Source organism: Oncorhynchus keta, chromosome 23 (genome assembly GCF_023373465.1).
Source record: "Oncorhynchus keta strain PuntledgeMale-10-30-2019 chromosome 23, Oket_V2, whole genome shotgun sequence".
Taxonomy (NCBI): Eukaryota; Metazoa; Chordata; class Actinopteri; order Salmoniformes; family Salmonidae; genus Oncorhynchus; species Oncorhynchus keta.
In genome coordinates, this window is record NC_068443.1 from 32221765 (window position 1) to 32240354 (window position 18590).

At 39.7% G+C, this 18590-nt stretch overlaps 1 protein-coding gene across 4 annotated transcripts in view; it reads left to right on the top strand.

Annotated features, from left to right (window-relative positions):
* The first annotated feature begins 10065 nt into the window (after positions 1 to 10065).
* LOC118402554 (paired box protein Pax-3-like) overlaps positions 10066 to 18590 on the top strand; it is a 36564-nt gene continuing 28039 nt past the window's right edge. For 2 of the 4 annotated variants that reach the window (XM_052477040.1, XM_052477041.1), the window contains exons 1-4: positions 10066 to 10497; positions 11148 to 11383; positions 11807 to 11936; positions 12357 to 12503. In XM_052477040.1, coding sequence (XP_052333000.1) covers positions 10413 to 10497; positions 11148 to 11383; positions 11807 to 11936; positions 12357 to 12503 — 598 coding nt within the window. In that variant the 5' untranslated portion in view covers positions 10066 to 10412. The remainder of the gene's footprint in view (positions 10498 to 11147; positions 11384 to 11806; positions 11937 to 12356; positions 12504 to 18590) is intronic. The other 2 variants (XM_052477042.1, XM_052477043.1) reach the window with 1 other exon arrangement.

An 18590-nucleotide genomic window follows, 5' to 3' on the forward strand; every position in this document is an offset into this window, starting at 1 on the left:
GTTTCCTCTGTCCTGACTGTTATGTACTACTTGATGACAGAAAGGTTTTAGAGCAGTTTCTCAGTCAGCCGAACCCTGGTCTGTAGCCCTTCAATCAATCAATCAATCAATCAATCAATCAATCAATCAATCAATCAATCAATCAATCAATCAATCATGTATTTTATAATGCCCTTTTTTTCTTTCTTTTTTACATCAGCAGTAGTCACAAAGTACTTTACAGAAATCCATCCTAAAACCCCAAAGAGCAAGCAATGCAGATGCACAGTGGCTAGGAACAACTCCCTAGATGGTAGGAACCGAGGAAGTAATCTAGATAGGAACCAGGCTCCAGGGGGGTAGCCAGTCCCTGGCTGTACCGGCTGGAGACTTAAGAGTACATTTAGCCATTCAGATGACACTGATTCCGTCAGAGCTCAAGTGTTATCGTTTTAATAAAAGTGATCCTTGAGTCATGGCTTGCAAGTCCGTTCTCTCCTTTCTGATCTGGCATTATTGAATAAGGGAATGTGTATTTGTAGTTCATATTGATTGGTATGTCTACATTGTCACCCTCAATCTCAGGCTCACATAAGAATTAGGCTTACCACTGGCACCCTCCGGTGGCTCATACATTTACAACATTCGAAAATAAAACTACTGAATCCTGTCCAGCTCAGTGATGCTGCATGAATCCCAATGTGCTTATCACACTGACAGAATGCATTGTTTTATGTTCTGGACTTCTTTTTTTAATATAATAAAAAGAAAAATCCCTTTTTTTTCCTCCCCAATTTCATGGTATCCAATTGGTACTGTAGTTACAGTCTTGTCTCAGCGCTGCAACTCCCGTACAGACTCAGGAGAGGCAAAGGTCAAGATCAGAAAGTCAAGAAGCTGCACTGCTTCTTGACACAATGCCCACTTAACCTGGCTACACCAATGTGTCAGAGGAAACACCTGGCAACTGTGTCAGCAGCCCACCACAGGAGTCAATGGTGCACGATGGGACAAGGATATCACTGCCAGGAAAACCCTCCCCTAACCTGGACGACGTTGGGCCAGTTGTGCACCGCCTCACGGGTCTCCCGTTCGGCTGTAACAGAGCATGGACTCGAACCCCGAATCTCTAGTGGCACAGCTAGCACTGCGATGCAGTGCCTTAGACCACTGCACCACTCAGGAGGCCCCATGATCTGGTCTTCTAAAGAGACCAATGCAGGCAGTGCAGCTGCTAAGGGGAGGACGACTCATAATAATGGCTGGAACAGAGTTAATGGAATGGCATGTTTGAGATGTATTTGATGCCATTCCACCCATTCCGTTCCAGCTATTACCACGAGTCCGTTCTCCCCAATTAAGGTGCCACCAACCTCCTGTGAATGTAGGGTTTTCCACATCATCAAGCACATATTGTAGGCTACCCACATTGTTTACTTGATATCATTTATCATTCTCATGGTGGGAAATAAATTCCCTGTCAAAGTCAATATTGTCAACATTATAACACGTTTTCCATGGAGATCCCTAGGTGGAGAGGTGTAATAATGACATTATTCACAATCAGATCAGGGAGAGATATGGGGTTCAGTGTTGATGGGAGGAAATCTACTCCCACAATGGTGAAAGGTATGAGGTTACAGGTCAATGAGAGGCAGAACTGGTTAAATGGTGGGGCATTTCCATTTGCACTTCAACACATAAGTATTTTTTGTACACACATGTGCACCCACAAATGAAGAAAACACAGGCACACACAGGGCCGGCTCCAGGAATAAGTGTCGTAAATGGTCGCTTAGTGACCGGTGGCTCCAGACCCAAAGGAACTCAGTCGGAGACTCAACTTACTGTTGAGAGTGAGAATAGTAGATTTTGGTTGTGTTTCAGCAGTTTTTCTCTTGTTTTGTCAGTCATTGACAGTCACCCAGCTAACAATTTTTAGATTGGTAATTTAGTCTAGCTCATTATCTAAACTTGTAGTAACATTGGCCGAATACTAACCGGACATGCAGGGCACGTGCCCGGGGGCCCCATTGATTTTGTTAGTCACTCTCACTCAGATATCATTAACAGGGCATAAGTCATGGCAAAATGTGTAGAATTTCATGAAATTTGCTTTAAAACTGCCAAAAAATCTCTCCACCCCATGGCAAAATTGACATTTGTATTTTTTTGTAATCTTTATTTAACTAGGCAAGTCAGTTAAAAACAAATTCTTATTTATAATGACGGCCTAACCCGGCCAATGCTGGGCTATTTGGGACTGTTGCAACACCTCTTTGTACTGAGATGCAGTGCCTTAGACCAGTGTGCCACTCAGGAGACCAAAATAATGAGGCTGCAATATAATTGCATGAAGTTAGCTTTAAAACTACAAAAATGTATCTTTGTCCCATGACAACATGAGTAGAATTGCATAAAACTTGTTATAAAATTGCTAAACTTAGATTTTTCCTTCCACAATCAAGAGAGGGGCCACAGTAATGTTTTACCAGCTTGGTGGGCCCCCCAACCAAATCTCGCTTAGGGTCCCCAAAAGGCAAGAGCTGACCTTATCCACCACACACGCACACACACACACACACACACACACACACACACACACACACACACACACACACACACACACACACACACACACACACACACACACACACACACACACACACACACACACACACACACACACACACACACACACACACACTAGCCCATTTGCTGAATAAAATTGACATACAGCACGTGATTGGCCTACAGAATGTGATTCAGTATTACAGTAGTGTCACTAATCCAAAGTTAACCAGTTAACAATGACATTTGACATCAAGGTGCCAACATCAGAGAGAGAATGACTCAGGCTCCTACTGGGCTAAAGGTCACCTGAGGGCTTATGGTTTAGTTTAGGGTACAGGAGGACGACCAAGGGGCTCACACAGTAGCCTGGGGGTAGGGATGGAGGGCTATGAATGGGGGATGTAGGTAGCCATATGAGTTCACCATAGGGACAATAAACTACAAACTCACCACTGTCGCCAGTCATCATCCTTAATCATCCCGCTGCATGGCCTGAGGGCTCTGGGGTAACAAATGCCCCTCTACCCATCTCCCTCTCTTCTTCTCTTTCTCCCACTCACTTAGTCCCACATACAGTGCCTTCAGAAAGTAGTTACTCCACAATACTAACCTAATTGACAGAGTGAAAAGAAGGAAGCCTGTATAGACTAAAACTATTAAAAAACATGCATCTTGTTCTAAAGTAATACTGCAAAAAATGTGGCAAATCAATTAACTTGTTGTCCTGAATACAAAGTGTTATGTTTCGGTCAAATCCAATACAACACATTACTGAGTACCACTCTCCAAATACTCAAGCATAGTAGTGGCTTTATCATGTTATGGGTATGCTTGTAATCGTTGAGAACTGGGGAGTTTTTCAGGATAAAAAAATGAATGGAATTGAGCTAAGCACAGTAAAAATCCAAGAGGAAAACCTGGTTCAGTCTGCTTCCACTAGACACTGGGAGATGAATTCCCCTTTCAGCACCACAATAATATAAAAGACAAGTCCAAATCTACACTGGAACTGCTTACCAAGATGACATTGAATGTTCCTGAGTGGCCTAGTTAAAGTTGGGGCTTAAATCGTCTTTAAAGTATATGGCAAGACATGAAAATGGCTGTCTAGCAATGATCAACAACCAACTTGACAGAGCTTGAAGAATTTAAAAAAGAACGTGTGCAAATATTGTACAATCCTGGTGTTCAAGGTACCTAGAGACACCCAGAAAGACTCGCTGCCTAAGGTGATTCTAACATGTATTGACTTAGGGGTGTGAATAGATATTTATGTATTTTATAAAATGTGTTAAAACGTCTAAAAACATGTTGTCGCTTTGTCATTATGTGGTATTGTGTGTAGACAGGTGAGAGAAGCATACATTTAATCCATTTTTTAATTCAGCACAACAAAATGTGGAATAAGTCAAGGGGTATGAATACTTTCTGAAGGCACTTTAGGCTCACTGATGCAAAATATGAGCTTCGATTGTAGAACCTCAGATTGCATATAATTGACCATTTCAAAGAATCAGAGATAAATTAGCCATTGTTGAATAAGCTTACAGGCTATATGGGTAACTAATTGACAAATGACCAAATGGTTCAAATACAGTGTAACCATAATACTATTTAATCCTTAGAAACTATTCTTTGTTTGCAATCTTTTTGAAAAGATCCCACGTCTGCATATATAGCTAACGTTCTGACTGGACTATGCTGGTAGGTCTATATGCTATCGTTTTAATATATTTTCATATCTCGAGGACAGTATACACAACAATAGGCTGCGAGTTGGTGTAGATAAGATAATGTTATTATTTCCTGTGGGAATTACGTCCCCTGTCACAGTGGCAAACATGTCTCTGTGGGCTAATTAATCGGTTTTACACTCAAAGTAAATGGGAAATGGCTTTACAACCATTCCAGAGTTATTTGAATGACCTGAAAACAGTTTGTAAAGCAATCACAGCAACAAGTGCCCACTGTAAACGCAGGGCATTCAGTTGTCATCTGTCATCGTAATGTGGGAATGACAGGATTCCCACATTGTAAATACTGACTTAGAGGGGTCATCAAAACAAAAAGAAAAACTCCAAACCTCCAATAGCGACATCTTTCTGATTTATACTGATTTAATGTTGCTATAAAAGGATAAAATTGCACTAGACCTTTGAACAATATAATATTTATATTAGGCTGCAATTGGCCATGATGTCCACAAACGAGTCAGCATTCATAATTAAAAGAACAACTCGTCAAGAAATAACTTAATCAAAATACCATTGAGATGTGGACCTATCGAAAATTACAGAATGTTTAAACCAGAACCAGACCGAATCCGGTATTCTAATGATCTTCTTTACTCCCGGCCTATAAGTGACAGAGATAAGGCCTGCTCGTCCTTATTTTGCTCTCTGATACATCCTAAGGTTATTTTGGTTCTGAGGACACTGAACGCGACTGCGTTTTCTTTTCTACACAGGCATTTTGGTCTTTATTTTTCGATGCATTTTGCTCACTGATCGAGCGAGTTTCTGACTTGGATTTTCCCCTTCACTAATTGATTTGACACGGATATCCAGTATCCCTTTCATGATAATCAAAATTCGTATCATAACTTTGTTTTTGCCCCATTCCCTCTTTTATGACGATATAGAGTTTCAGCAAGTCATTTATGTCCCGTGGACGTATTTTTGTAGGAGGAAAGGGGAATGTATCCCACCTCAAACCCTGTGAAGAAAAACATTATCAGGCTGCATGATGGGGTTGTTTCTGTAAAAAGTAGCCACACCATTTCTTAAATCTGCAGAGATACAGTTTTAGTTATCTCGCTGGATGTTTACGATTATAATTCTAGTTAGGTTGTTATTTTCTTTAACATTTGTTTTGATTTACAATGTATGCTTATTCTTATTATTAGGCATATTATTAGTATTATTAGGCCTATTATTAGGTATATCATTATCATTGTATCATCTTACTTAATTAACAGTCCAAATTGTTTTGGTAATGCAACGTCAGAAGGTCACTTTTTACAACTTCTAATTGAAGGCCTATGCCAAAATATCAATAATGTATTATCAGATATTGTGACAATTCTATATAACTTCTACCATATTAGTACATTGTAGCCTACCAACAAATGCTCTAACAATCCTCATGATCACAAATAGCCTAACGCTCTCCATTGACCTATTTGGAATAGGCCCTATGCCTGAGCAGCATGTGTCTCTGACCATCAAACATGGCTAATTGTCACAGTTCAACAAGGCTACAGTCAAATGAACTCTCGTGTCTCTGTGTCAATAATCGACCATTTGCACGCATGTGTTACACCAACGTGTGGTTGAACCGCGGGTCATGCATGGTCCTAATGTTGAATTAGGCGAACATTAGGCGACCATGGAAGAAGTTCCGCATGTAGACTTGTGTGTTGGAACTGAGAGAAAGAGAGCAATTCCTCCTTTTGCATGTGAAAGGACTCCCGTGTCCAAACCATATTTCCCTCCTGCGTTCCGTTGTCCGTGCGTTCCTGTAGAAAGAAAACATTTGGAAGAGACTTTTCGGTTACCAAAAAGCGGAATGTCAATGCAGGCCTTCATTAACTGTGGGATACCACATTTCCATCTCTAAAATGTCGTTTGGCTTACCATAATTCTTCGCCTGTTAGATGTATTAGATTTCAGGTGAGAAACACGACAGCCACATGGTTAAAAGATATAAGTGAAAAACGAACTTTATTATGGTCCAAATATTTACCTAATGATTTTAACGTAGTAGAGGTAATGGTTATTCAATATGAATGTTAACGATTATTATTAAGACTAGTTTATCTCCGTTGTTATCATTGTGAGAATAAAGTTAATAATACAAATGGTTATTATTAAATAATAATAAGGACTACAATAATAATATTAATTATAAGTATAATAACAATAACAGCCACTTTATTTATACATATATAGAAATATGAATAAGAAACAATAAGTTGCTATTTTTGAACAACTCAAGGACATTGCTAAAAACGACGCAGGACTAAATTATTTCCATTAATAAAAAGGTGACACCATTATGCAAATAGGCTATGATTGGCTTTAGGCATAGGGCCTTCTCATCAGAAGCATTTATTATTGTTCAGCTATTCCAGCAATGTCAATTAAAATCATAACTAATGACGCTCTCCCTTGTAGAGCTTCCAGTTTGCCCGGTGGTGTGGCGGCCCTAATCTGGTTACAGAGCACCTGGGACCGAAACGCTCCATAATCACCGGTTATTAAGGGTCGCGGCGCGCCCGCGTGCGCACACATAGACGTGAAGATGGCAATGATGCCATACAATATTCCAAAGGAAAACCACTCTAGAACTTTTCTGTTGTTTATACATAGAAGTCTTCTTGGCAACAAAATTAAACTGTGGTTAATGTCAACCACAGTAATGTTGTAGGGCTCAATCTGTTGGGATTGACTAAATTCCTATAGGCCTGTAAAATCACACAGAATAGCCTATATTCATAGTTTCTATCAACTGACATGCCTTGACATGTTGCCCTTTCATGCACTTCGCCATGTGATTATGAATTGTTGATCGGTTACTATATCCCAGGCCGTAAAACAGCCACGACCTATCACAAGTAAGTAGTTTATACCTCTCTTATAAGTATCCTAATACAAAACTGTATTTTCGTTCAGTTCACTGATTGGAAATGTGACCTTAACAGTCGGTGGGTAGGCTAATATTAGGGTAAGTATCAATGTGGAATTTGGAGGGGGAAAAAATCGTTGTTTTGTTAGAACTCAAATGGCTTCGCTTGGAATGATCTCCATACCTTTGATTGATTGGAGTGGTGAATGGGAGAAGCTTTTTGACTGACATGACTTGTTCAATGAGCCTCCACAAAAACTTCTGAATGGGGTACAAGTCCCAGCTAGCACACATAACGTACTGAGAACCATATGTTTCTTAGAGCTTGGTGAGAACGTGGTCATCCTATGGTTATTGTTGCCTTCCCACAACGTTCTGGGAACGGTGCAGGCATTCTCAGCACATTTAAGGACTTAAGGAACTTGACAAAAAAAAACAAAAAAAATCTTGGGTATTTCATTACCTTAACCACTAAAAGGCTAAGCCGGGGAGGGGGATTTCGTTTTTTGGACACATAGTTAACCAATTTCTTTTGTTGCTTCAAAACTACCTTCATACTTCCATTCGTATTTTAAATCGGTACCCGGGTTACCTTCAGATGAGTCCTGTGACACTTGTGGGGTCGTAGAGCAAAACGGAGTGCCCCGTTTCCATAGTGGGGGTCATATTAGTTTGTAGCCCAAACGGTTCAGACGCTACGAACCGGAAGTTGACACATCAACCGGTACCGACTTCAGATGAGTCCTGTGGGGCTTGTGGGGGTCGCTACAAATGTCAGATTTTAGGGATGTCTCCTGGTCTGACAAACAATGCTGTAGCCCTGCCACTTTCCACCGCAGATGCTGAAGGCCAACATAGGCAGATGTGGTGGATTGGGACACAGACCATGTAACAAAAAAAAAACGTATCTCCAGCTTAAACTGGCAGATTTTGAAGGGGATTTGTTTATCATGTTAATTAGATTGACTCACAGGTGTGTCAATAGAGTCCTATGGATTTTTACAGAACGTTTCCTAAAAGTTAAAATATGGTTACATTAAATTGTAATTTTGGTAATGTTCCAGGAACATTCACCAACTGGTTTAACATTGGGAATGTTCTCGAAGGGTTCAGAGAACATTCTTCTCAACAACATTCTTCTGTGGTAATATCAGTACTTCACCATACCATTTCCTACAGTTTTCCTCGTGGTTCTATTTAAAGTCATGTTCTCAAATTGTTCCAAGAAAGTTTAGAAACAATGTTCTTTTATGGGAATTTCAGTAGGCTACTTCAGCATAATGTTTACTATCAGTTTTCTCATGGTTCTATTTAAAGTCATGTTCTCAAATTATTTCGGGAACGTTTAAAGCAAACTTTCCACAAAAAAAACACAAGAAAACTATAGTAATGTTCGGAGAACATTCTAAGAATGTTACTTAAAAACATACATTCCGTTCTCAGAACTTGAAGACAACGTTCCATAAAAACCACAAGAAAAGTTTTCAAAGAACGTTCTACGAATGTTATTTAAAAACATGTATATTCAGTCCTCAGCATCAACGAAACTCTCTCTATCCTCTATCTTGTTAAGTGTGTTCAGGTGTGTCGGTTGCGCCCATGAATTGCCCACACCTGATCTTAATAATGAGTGCTTGTTTCCTTTGAAATGGGTTCTGTTTGAATAGATAAAAAATTAACAGAATTGTATGCTTAAAAGAACATTGCATGCTATCTCCATCTTCATAGTGCAGTGGACTAATTCCATGGATAGCGAACATAAGATTATAGGTTTGAATCTCAGTGATTCCGTGTCACAATAAAAAAGATAAGTGCTTGCATGATTGATGACTATGGAAATGAATTTCCATGTGTCCTATCTGTGCTTGGAGTTTCAAAAAAAAGTTAATCCAAAATAAGATAGCAGTGTTATTAAAAGTCATATTGAAACATTCAGTGAAAGTATTAAGGGAATTATTCAAAACCCGTTCTCAGAGCGTTAATAAAACCTCCCAGGAAAACGTTCTCAGAACCAGAGTAAAACGTTCTCAGAACCTCCCTGCAACCTAAAAATTAACTTACGCAGAACAGGCAACATTTTCACTTCTGTTCTCAGAACGTTTAAAAAACGTTCAGTTTTACCAGTAAGGGAACGTGGATTCGTTCCCACAACCAATGTAAAATCAAAACATAAGTTCCCACAACTTAAAAAAACAAACATATATGTTAGCTGGGGTGGCTGTGTATGTGTGTGCGTGCATGTGGAAGTGCGTCTGCGCGCGTGTGCGATAGAGAGAGAGAGAGAGATAAAAGAAGGGGGGCATTTGACACTCATGAAGTTATAAATAATGTCTTCACACAATTGTACTTTCTTTCGCCACAGACAACTTTACTGCACTCCAGGCGTCACACCCTGCTGGGTCGCATAGCTCCTTCTATTCTAATTAGTGCACTACTGTCTAAATACTACAATAAATCCCTGTTTGTAAAATCACTGTGCATAGCAAACAGTGTGAGTGTGTGTGTATGTGAGTGTGTGTGTTCTTTCACAGGCAGAGAATGGTGTATGTGCAATTCTGTTATGAAATAGTCACATCATAATGAAGCAATACATTGGTGACTGGTGACTTACAGGGGGTAGCGTAGCCTTCACTAAAAGGCGCATCTTCATCCATCAACATGGTTGGACCATATAGCCTTTACCGTTGATGACTGGAGGGCTGATCGTGGATCAGATTCTGTGAAAGCAAAAGCTCGGGAGCACCACAAGACTCAACGCCTTGAACCCGTGAGGTCACTACAGAAAACAGTCGGCCAATCAAAATGCACCCTCAGCGCCCCTGGGATTCGCCTTTCTAAGCCAATCAGAGGCCTGGAAGGACTGAGGAGAAAGGAGAGCAACAACTTATAAAATGTTTCACTTCCACCCATCTTCTCAATTCAGATAAAGTATCAACAACAACTCCAACTAAGCGGCCTTTACTTTCAACAGAGGCAAACATTGCTTTGTCAATATTTTCACACTCCACGTTGAATATCGACAAATGCACCATTCTCCAAGGATTTAACTTGGTTTTTCTTGCATGTTGTTATTTTGACGAAGCAACCCGTGGAGGCTGTCCTGTTGCTCCATCGAAGCCAACGTGTAGGCCTTTAAGCTATACGTTTTTGTGGATCCCAGAATATTTCAGAAGTTTACGGGTTGGTGTTGATTTGGTCGAGAGCAAGGCATCGTTGGCGGAGTTTTAGGAGACATGACAGCACTAGCGGGGGGCATACCGAGGATGATGCGCCCGAACCCACACCAAAACTACCCGCGGGGAGGCTACTCTCTGGAAGGTAGGCTATTGCAAATGGAACCAAGTGCACGTTTCTTGCGTATTGGAAGATTTTGTTTGTTTGTTCATGATTCAATCAGAAAGCAAGTGTTGATATTGTGTCAACGTTGAACAGCTGCAAAACTGTTTGTTCATATCTAAATAATTGTCTTAGTAATTGCCTTTTATCAATTAACAGTAGGCCTACACATGAACTAACATTTTGACAAGTGAATCAAAGTTGATGTATTCCCTAAATGTGTAGGCTGCCTATTGGAAACTGTAAGTAGTCTACACTAGCCTACTAATCCATAAACAGTTTGTAGCAATTCCTGGTTCAATTGAATTAACATAGTAGCAGTTGATATCAAAACATCAACAATGCTCTTGTTATAAATGTTACATTGATTTACATTGTGCACCATCCATTAAGTCTAACCTATGTAATAGCAAGAACAATTAAACATTTAGCAAAAGACCGATATCAAATGGCATGTTATTAACATATTTTCTTGCAACAGGTCTCTCTTGAAAAATATAGCCCCTTTCACTGAGATAGGATAAATAAACGTTGAATAAATAAATATAGGCCTGATTGTTTAGGCTTATTTTTTTGCTGCTAGGGATTACTTTTGTTGTTGTTATTGAATGAAATGCGTTCCCTCTGTCCAGTCTCTACCCCGTTAGGCCAGGGCCGGGTGAACCAGCTCGGTGGGATGTTTATCAACGGCAGACCCCTGCCCAACCACATCCGCCACAAGATCGTGGAGATGGCCCACCACGGCATCCGACCCTGTGTCATCTCCCGCCAGCTCCGAGTCTCCCATGGATGCGTGTCCAAAATCTTGTGCCGGTACCAAGAGACAGGCTCCATCAGGCCCGGGTCCATCGGAGGCAGCAAACCCAAGGTGAGGGCCCTAGAACCGGACTGTATAGCAGCGATGTCTCTGTCAAGCCCAACTTAATGGGCCCTCAACATGCCACTAACAGGATACATGTAATTGGGGATGACAGGCCGTTAAACTAAAAGGATATATAATAATTAACAGTTTTGTGTGGTATAATTTATTGTCATATGCTATTCATTATTCCGAATACATATTTAATTTATAAGACCTTATTTTATGCGCACTTTTAGCACCATATTAATACAGACTGTCAAAACATGGGTTTTGAAAACGATCAGGTAAAAGATAAAACTCAACAGAACTGTATACTACAGTGCCTATTAGACACAGTGTAGCCTAATTTATTTTAAAATTAAAATAAATAAATGTGCAATAGCAATCATAGGCCTAATGAAATGTTTCCTGCATCCTTGCCACTTGAAGCAGACAACAACCCCAGATGTGGACAAGAAGATCGAGGAATACAAGAAAGACAACCCGGGCATGTTCAGCTGGGAAATCAGGGATAAATTACTCAAAGACGGGATCTGCGACAGAAACAACATCCCCTCAGGTATTTACATTTTTTAACTAATAATGTATACCTTAAAGATCTACAAACCAAACATATATTATAATTATCTTAACCAGAGCATAGTGTCCAATATGTAATTGTACACTACTTAACTAAAATCGTATAAGCCTACAATAATATTATGCGTTTGCATACGCCTAGTAAAAAGTGCAGGAGAAGATAGCCTATAGCCTAAAGTCATAAAAGCATATAAAAATGACACCCCTATTGCAACAACTGTAAACATTCTGAAACTTAGAAAATATAAACAGATATAAAAATAGAATTTTGTGAAACATTATTGCGAGGTGAAAACCAATCAACAGGTGCTAAGACAATATGCATTGGATGTTGGCAGTTTCATCAATTCAAGCATGATTTTTTACTAATAATTTATCACTTATGTATTTACTTTGAAAGTGAGTTCAATCAGCCGTATCATGCGTTGTAAATTCGGGGGAGTTGGAGGAGAAGATGAGGAGGACGATGATGAAATCCAGAAAAGGGAATTGGAAGAGAACGAAAGACGAGCGAAACACAGCATCGACGGCATCCTCGGGGATAGATGTGAGTAATGGTTTTAATCAAAAGCAGTGCAAAGCTTTGGCGATGTTGACTGTTGGCCACGGTTTCCTTATTGGACAAGCGTGCAATTTTGGTTTAGAAAATCATTTTTATTTCAGAAGTATGGAATGCTTCTTTTCCTCTCAATTTTCTATATTTGGTTGTGATACAATATGTGCTGAGATGTTGTTTAGAAGTTGTTAAAAGTCGGTTAATTCGTTGGCCACTTGAGACAGTTGAAAATTGGGAGAAATGGGGAATATTAAAAATGTGTTGTTGTCTCTTGAAGATGCTGAATTAGCAAATAACCTGCATATTACACTAAATTCAGATGGGTACGGCCTACATAATGTGCAGAGAAAAAAATGCAGAATTGAATTAGAATACCCATATAATGCGATACATGGAAATATAATCATGGACCATTACTATTTAATTAAATACCTAAATCGTTTACGAAATAAAAATGTTTGGACGCGTGACTCTGCGTTTAACTTTTTTTGTGGTTGGTTTGTCAAGCGGAATGATTGTTGTGCAGATATGAGATAGATATTGAATTTTAAAAAACGAATATTCAAGCATTTGAAAATAACAACTATTTTGGTGGTTTTCTGCAATACAGGCCTAGCCTAACTTTATGAATATGGACTTTTGAGTTGCATGCCTGTGTTTATACTAAACGAAACTTTTGCTAAAGGCAAACGTTTCCATATGAAGTTGATCAAACATTTGCCCAACAGTTCCGTCCCCCATAAAAAAGACGGTTCCTCCGCACACAATCGGACACTTGAGGATGAACTTGCCGGACAAAGGCGAGAGAGTCTATTGAGACTCACACTTCGGTTTCAGGCGCACAAAGGCCTGCTATAGCAAGCGGCTCAGTGGTGTACAAAAAGACGCCAAAGCTTTTCAAAATGTGTAGAGAAAGGGAGAAAAAATGCGCTGACAAAAGGCTGGGAGAAGACATTATGGACCCGCAATGAGCGATGAATAATTCAGATAACACCAATGGGCAACTCCGGACGGTTTTATAGACTGCGCGCCGAGAGAAAATGGCCGTTTTCAACGACAAAAAATGTTCATTTGGAGACTTTTTCAGCGTCAAGAGATGGGTTTGCTATTCAGACTCAGAGAGAACGAGACAGCATCCTATCTCTCCCTATGACCTGGATTTTTCCCGAACACCTGTTGCTTGGTGACCTGTTGGTTTTTCAGGAATGTAGGCTATACTTTCAGAAACTGACTTTTTTAAACATACAATTTTAGAAATGTGAGCAAAGCCTATTCCAAGTTCATAACAAGGTTTCGGAAGGGACACATTGCCTGTTTTACATATTATTATTTGTATTTTTTTCTGGGGGGGGGGGGGTTAAATTATTTTCACTTATAGCAAATATGTATCTGAAGAACTCAACCATTTTTTTTTACACATTTTCCAAGCATCCTCAAATGATTAGGCCTTTCTTATCGCTCTTTTACTCATGTGTTTAGACTCGTTGCGCAGGAGGCATGGTCTGCTTACTACTCCTTACATCAGTCATCGCAGTGTAAACCCTTTCTAGTAGATTAAACTCAAACCTTTTATTTCTTCCCACTTTCATCTAGGGACAAAGCCCGCCCGGTCCTCTTCGCCCGCGGCGCGCGCATTCATGCCATATGTATAGCCGCTTTCCTGCCCTTTTCCAGGCGAGGCATCGCGAATACAGATCAGGATAGGCAATTTACTTTGTTAACCTTTTAAAATGTATTCTCTCAGTTTGGTTAATATTTTTCCCGCGGGGTTCGATATCTGATATTATTCCCCTCCATTTTCTCTGTTATCTATTCGTGCTGATGATGCCTTGTTTAGAGAGATTATACAGGCTTGCAGATATTGTGAGAGAGGTGTATGATTAGGATATAGATATTGTAAGTTAGGAACAGCCAGGCATGATAAAACGTTGCAACAAGTGTGCACAACAAGTGACATTAAATTGTTATTACGACCTATATATGTATCACAGTATGATTTACAGCCTATTTATTTTAAAATATGCCAAACGTCTGAACGGACTAAAAGTTGTTGTTTTTACGTGTTATTTAGATTCAATAAATATAGTTGAGTGTTTTGGGAAGAATTCGTCAACGTATTTTCCTTTAATTCAGTACCTCGACACCTTGTTACATTGCCAGACTAATCATCTTAATCTTATCCACAATGACAACATTAACTCATTAGCTCAGAGCAAACTCAAGTGTTGATAATGGCATATCTGAAATGTTGTCTACTCAAATTATATTCCAATTCAAACACAGTCCAATGATTACTTTCCCTTTTCCCTCAGTCTGCAATGGCCATATGTAATTCTCTTATCCTCTTGTGTGTGCCTGTGGAAGTAGTTGATCTTGTTGTTTTCGTTTTCCTTTAAAGCTCTTCATTAGAATGTGAAAAGGCTGTCTTGGGTATGGAGAGGGTGTCTTCTGGCCAAATATTGATTAAGTAGGTGTTTGTAGAGGCTATTGTTGCAGGAGAGAGAGGACTGTTTCTCTCTGCCTCTTTCGCCTCGGCCTCCATTGTTGGCTACCCTTAAGTGCAGAGATCAAAGCTGCTCTGTTTTGATTTATTTGTCTGGGAAAAGGCCACTGTTGAGTTCAGTGGGATAAAGTAGCTATACTGGGACCAGGTAGCTACTACTAGATCTGCATGACATTACAGGGCACCTAGAGCATTCTGGGAAAAGGATGCCCCCAAGCAAATGGTAAATGTCGCGCTTTTAATCAGGAAATGAATCTGATGTTAAACGATTGCAGTTCCTGTTTAAGAGGTATAGTTGAGTTCAGGGGAAACAAAATGTTAAATGTATAAATTCGATTATTTATATATAATTAAGAATGTTATGGTGATTGACCAATTTTTTAACAGCAGTTAAAAAAAATAAAAAAAATAAAGAAATTGGGGACATAGTAAATACTTTCTATTAGTATGAACACATTCATTTGGTGCAAAAATTGTCTGCAGAAAGTGCTCAACCTTGTCAATCTTGCATGAGCAAATTACATAAATGATACCAGCATGGAAGTGGTCTCCTAAACTGAATGAATGGTTTCATGTTAATTAATCAATAAATACTGGCACATTAACTGCCTCCTAATGAATGACACCACCTTCCTCTGTTTATGACTATAACACCAACGGACACCCCTTTAGCCTCATTTAGCTAATTAAAATAACCAAAGTCATGAAAGAGGAGTAGCCTACTCTTGCAGATTCCATTTATGACAATGGGGGGGTTTGGGGGGGGGAGAGAAAAAAAGAAAAGCTCAGAAATACAAACAGTCAAAGGGATAACTTATCTTGAAAGGGAATCCCGCGGTGCCAAATTGAATAAGCCCAGTTCTTTCAAATCTGCCATGGTGAACGCAGTCAACATGTAATAATTGGTTTCATTGAGGCACATTCACAAAATCTGCTCCCATTCTCCTGGCTCCATTGTCCTGGGGCAGGCAAATAGCCAGGGGGACAGGAGGAATCAAGTGCTGACAAAACATGAAAGATTTAGCTGCTTTTGTCAAAGAAACTGAGTAGGACTTTGTTTGTGTAAATAAAGTGGGAAAACTGGCTCCCCACTACTTTGGCATGGACTGAGAGAGTTTGGAGAGAGAGGAGAGAGAGGAGAGAGAGAGGGGGGGGGGGGAAGAGTAGAGGGAAAGAGAGAGAACAGAGAAACAGAAAAAAGTGAGAGCCATTTTTAAACGTGGCATGCATAGCCCGTAATATGCAAACTGCAATCATCCGGTTGAAGCTAGATCTATAGGGAATCATATCAATGGTCGCTATGATTAGTTTATTTCCACAAACCCTATAAACCAATTAGAATGTTTCATAATGTCTTTTCTCCCAGGGCATTCAGAAGTTTCAATAAACGCATGTCTCTCACTCACTCAGTAATAGCCGACCATGTCAGGAACACCCCCCAAAAAAAAAACCTCAGACACAACAGCGGAAACCTTTAGGGAAGTTAGGCATTGATTTTCTATAACGTTGTATATTTGTCAGCGGTCCGTGCGTTTCTACGCTGTCTTAGTGAAGCAGAGGGATCGAGAGATGGAGAGAGAGAGACTATCTCCAGTCATAACAAACAACAGTGCCTCATTGCGACCAGTGGAATGTTTTCTACCAACTACTTTCCATCTCTGCTTCCAGGCAGAGCAGTGGAGAAATCCAGGCACTGGGATAGAGAAGAGAAATAGCTGGGTCTTGACTCTGTGTGCGATCACTGGCTGTCTCCCTGCCTGGGTTATTACTACTTATGTAAACCCAATTTAACTGTACTGTGACGGTATGCCACACCAGAAATCCAAATTCACAATACCTGGAGTATAGCAACTCTTTCTTGGAGATTGATGTTGGATGGAGGGATCAGAATTCATTCAGGGCTGAGAGTTTTTATTAACACCAATAGATGAATAAAAGATGTCTCCCAGATCATTTGGTGTTTGGTGTCATCACCAGTAGTCAAACATAGAGGCAGTTTAGTGTCATACACATTTTTGATGAACTTATGTGTTTGGTCTTAACCTTTTCCACCTGGATTTCTCCTGGTGTTTTGTTTGGATCAAGTTCAAATGAAGTCGTACCTTATTTTTGACTTCTGTAGTGTGTTGTCGTTTCCTGCGAACCATTTTATAAAATCATAAGCTCAGCTATTAAGTAAGAGACGTCCAGATTCTCCTGGCTTGCATACTTAGAGAATGTACACTACCGTTGAAAAGTTTGGGGTCACTTAGAAATGACCTTGTTTTTGAAAGAAAAGCAACAATTTTTCCCATTAAAATAACATCAAATTGATCAGAAATACAGTGTAGACATTGTTAATGTTGTAAATGACTATTGTAGCTGGAAACGGCTGATTTTTTAATGGAATATCTACATTGATGTACAGAGGCCCATTATCAGCAACCATCACTCCTGTGTTTCAATGGCATGTTGTGTTAAGCTAATCCAAGTTTATCGTTTTAAAAGCTAATTGGTCATTAGAAAACTATTTTGCAATTGTGTTAGCACAGCTGAAAACTGTTGTACTGATTAAAGAAGCAATAAAACTGGCCTTCTTTAGACTTGTTGAGTATCTGGAGCATCATATGACTTTTTCTTTGCAACTCTGCCTAGAAGGCCAGCATCCCGGAGTCACCTCTTCACTGTTGACGTTGAGACTGGTGTTTTGCAGGTACTATTTCATGAAGCTGCTAGTTGAGGACTTGTGAGGCTTCTGTTTCTCAAACTAGACACTCTAATGTACTTGTCCTCTTGCTCAGTTTTGCACCGGGGCATCCCACTCATCTTTCTATTCTGGCTAGAGCCAGTTTGCGCTGTTCTGTGAAGGGAGAAGTACACAGCATTGTACAAGATCTTCAGTTTCTTGGCAATTTCTTGCAAGGAATAACCTTCATTTCTCAGAACAAGAATAGAATGACGAGTTTCAGAAGAAAGTTATTTGTTTCTGGCCATTTTGAGCCTGTAATCGAACCCACAAATGCTGATGTTCCAGATACTCAACAAGTCTAACGAAGGCCAGTGTTATTGCTTCTTTAATCAGTACAACAGTTTTCAGCTGTGCTAACATAATTGCAAGATAGTTTTCTAATGATCAATTAGCCTTTTAAAATGAATACTTGGATTAGCTAACACAATGTGCCGTTGGAACACAGGAGTGTTGGTTGCTGATAATGGGCCTCTGTACGCCAATGTAGATATTCCAGCTACAATAGTCATTTACAACATTAACAATGTCTACACTGTATTTCTGATCAATTTTATGTTATTTTAATGGACAAAATATTTGCTTTTCTTTCAAAAACAAGGACATTTCTAAGTGACCCCAAACGTTTGAATGGTAGTGTATAAATACAAAAGTATGTGGACACCCCTTAAAATGAGTGGATTCAGTAATTTCAGCCACACCCGTTGCTGACAGGTGTATACAAGTGGCACACAGCCATGCAATTTCTATAAAGAAACGTTGGCAGTAGAATGGCTTTACTGAAGAGCTCAGTGACTTTCAACAGGGCACTGTCATAGGATGCTACCTTTCAAACAAGTCAGTTTGTCAA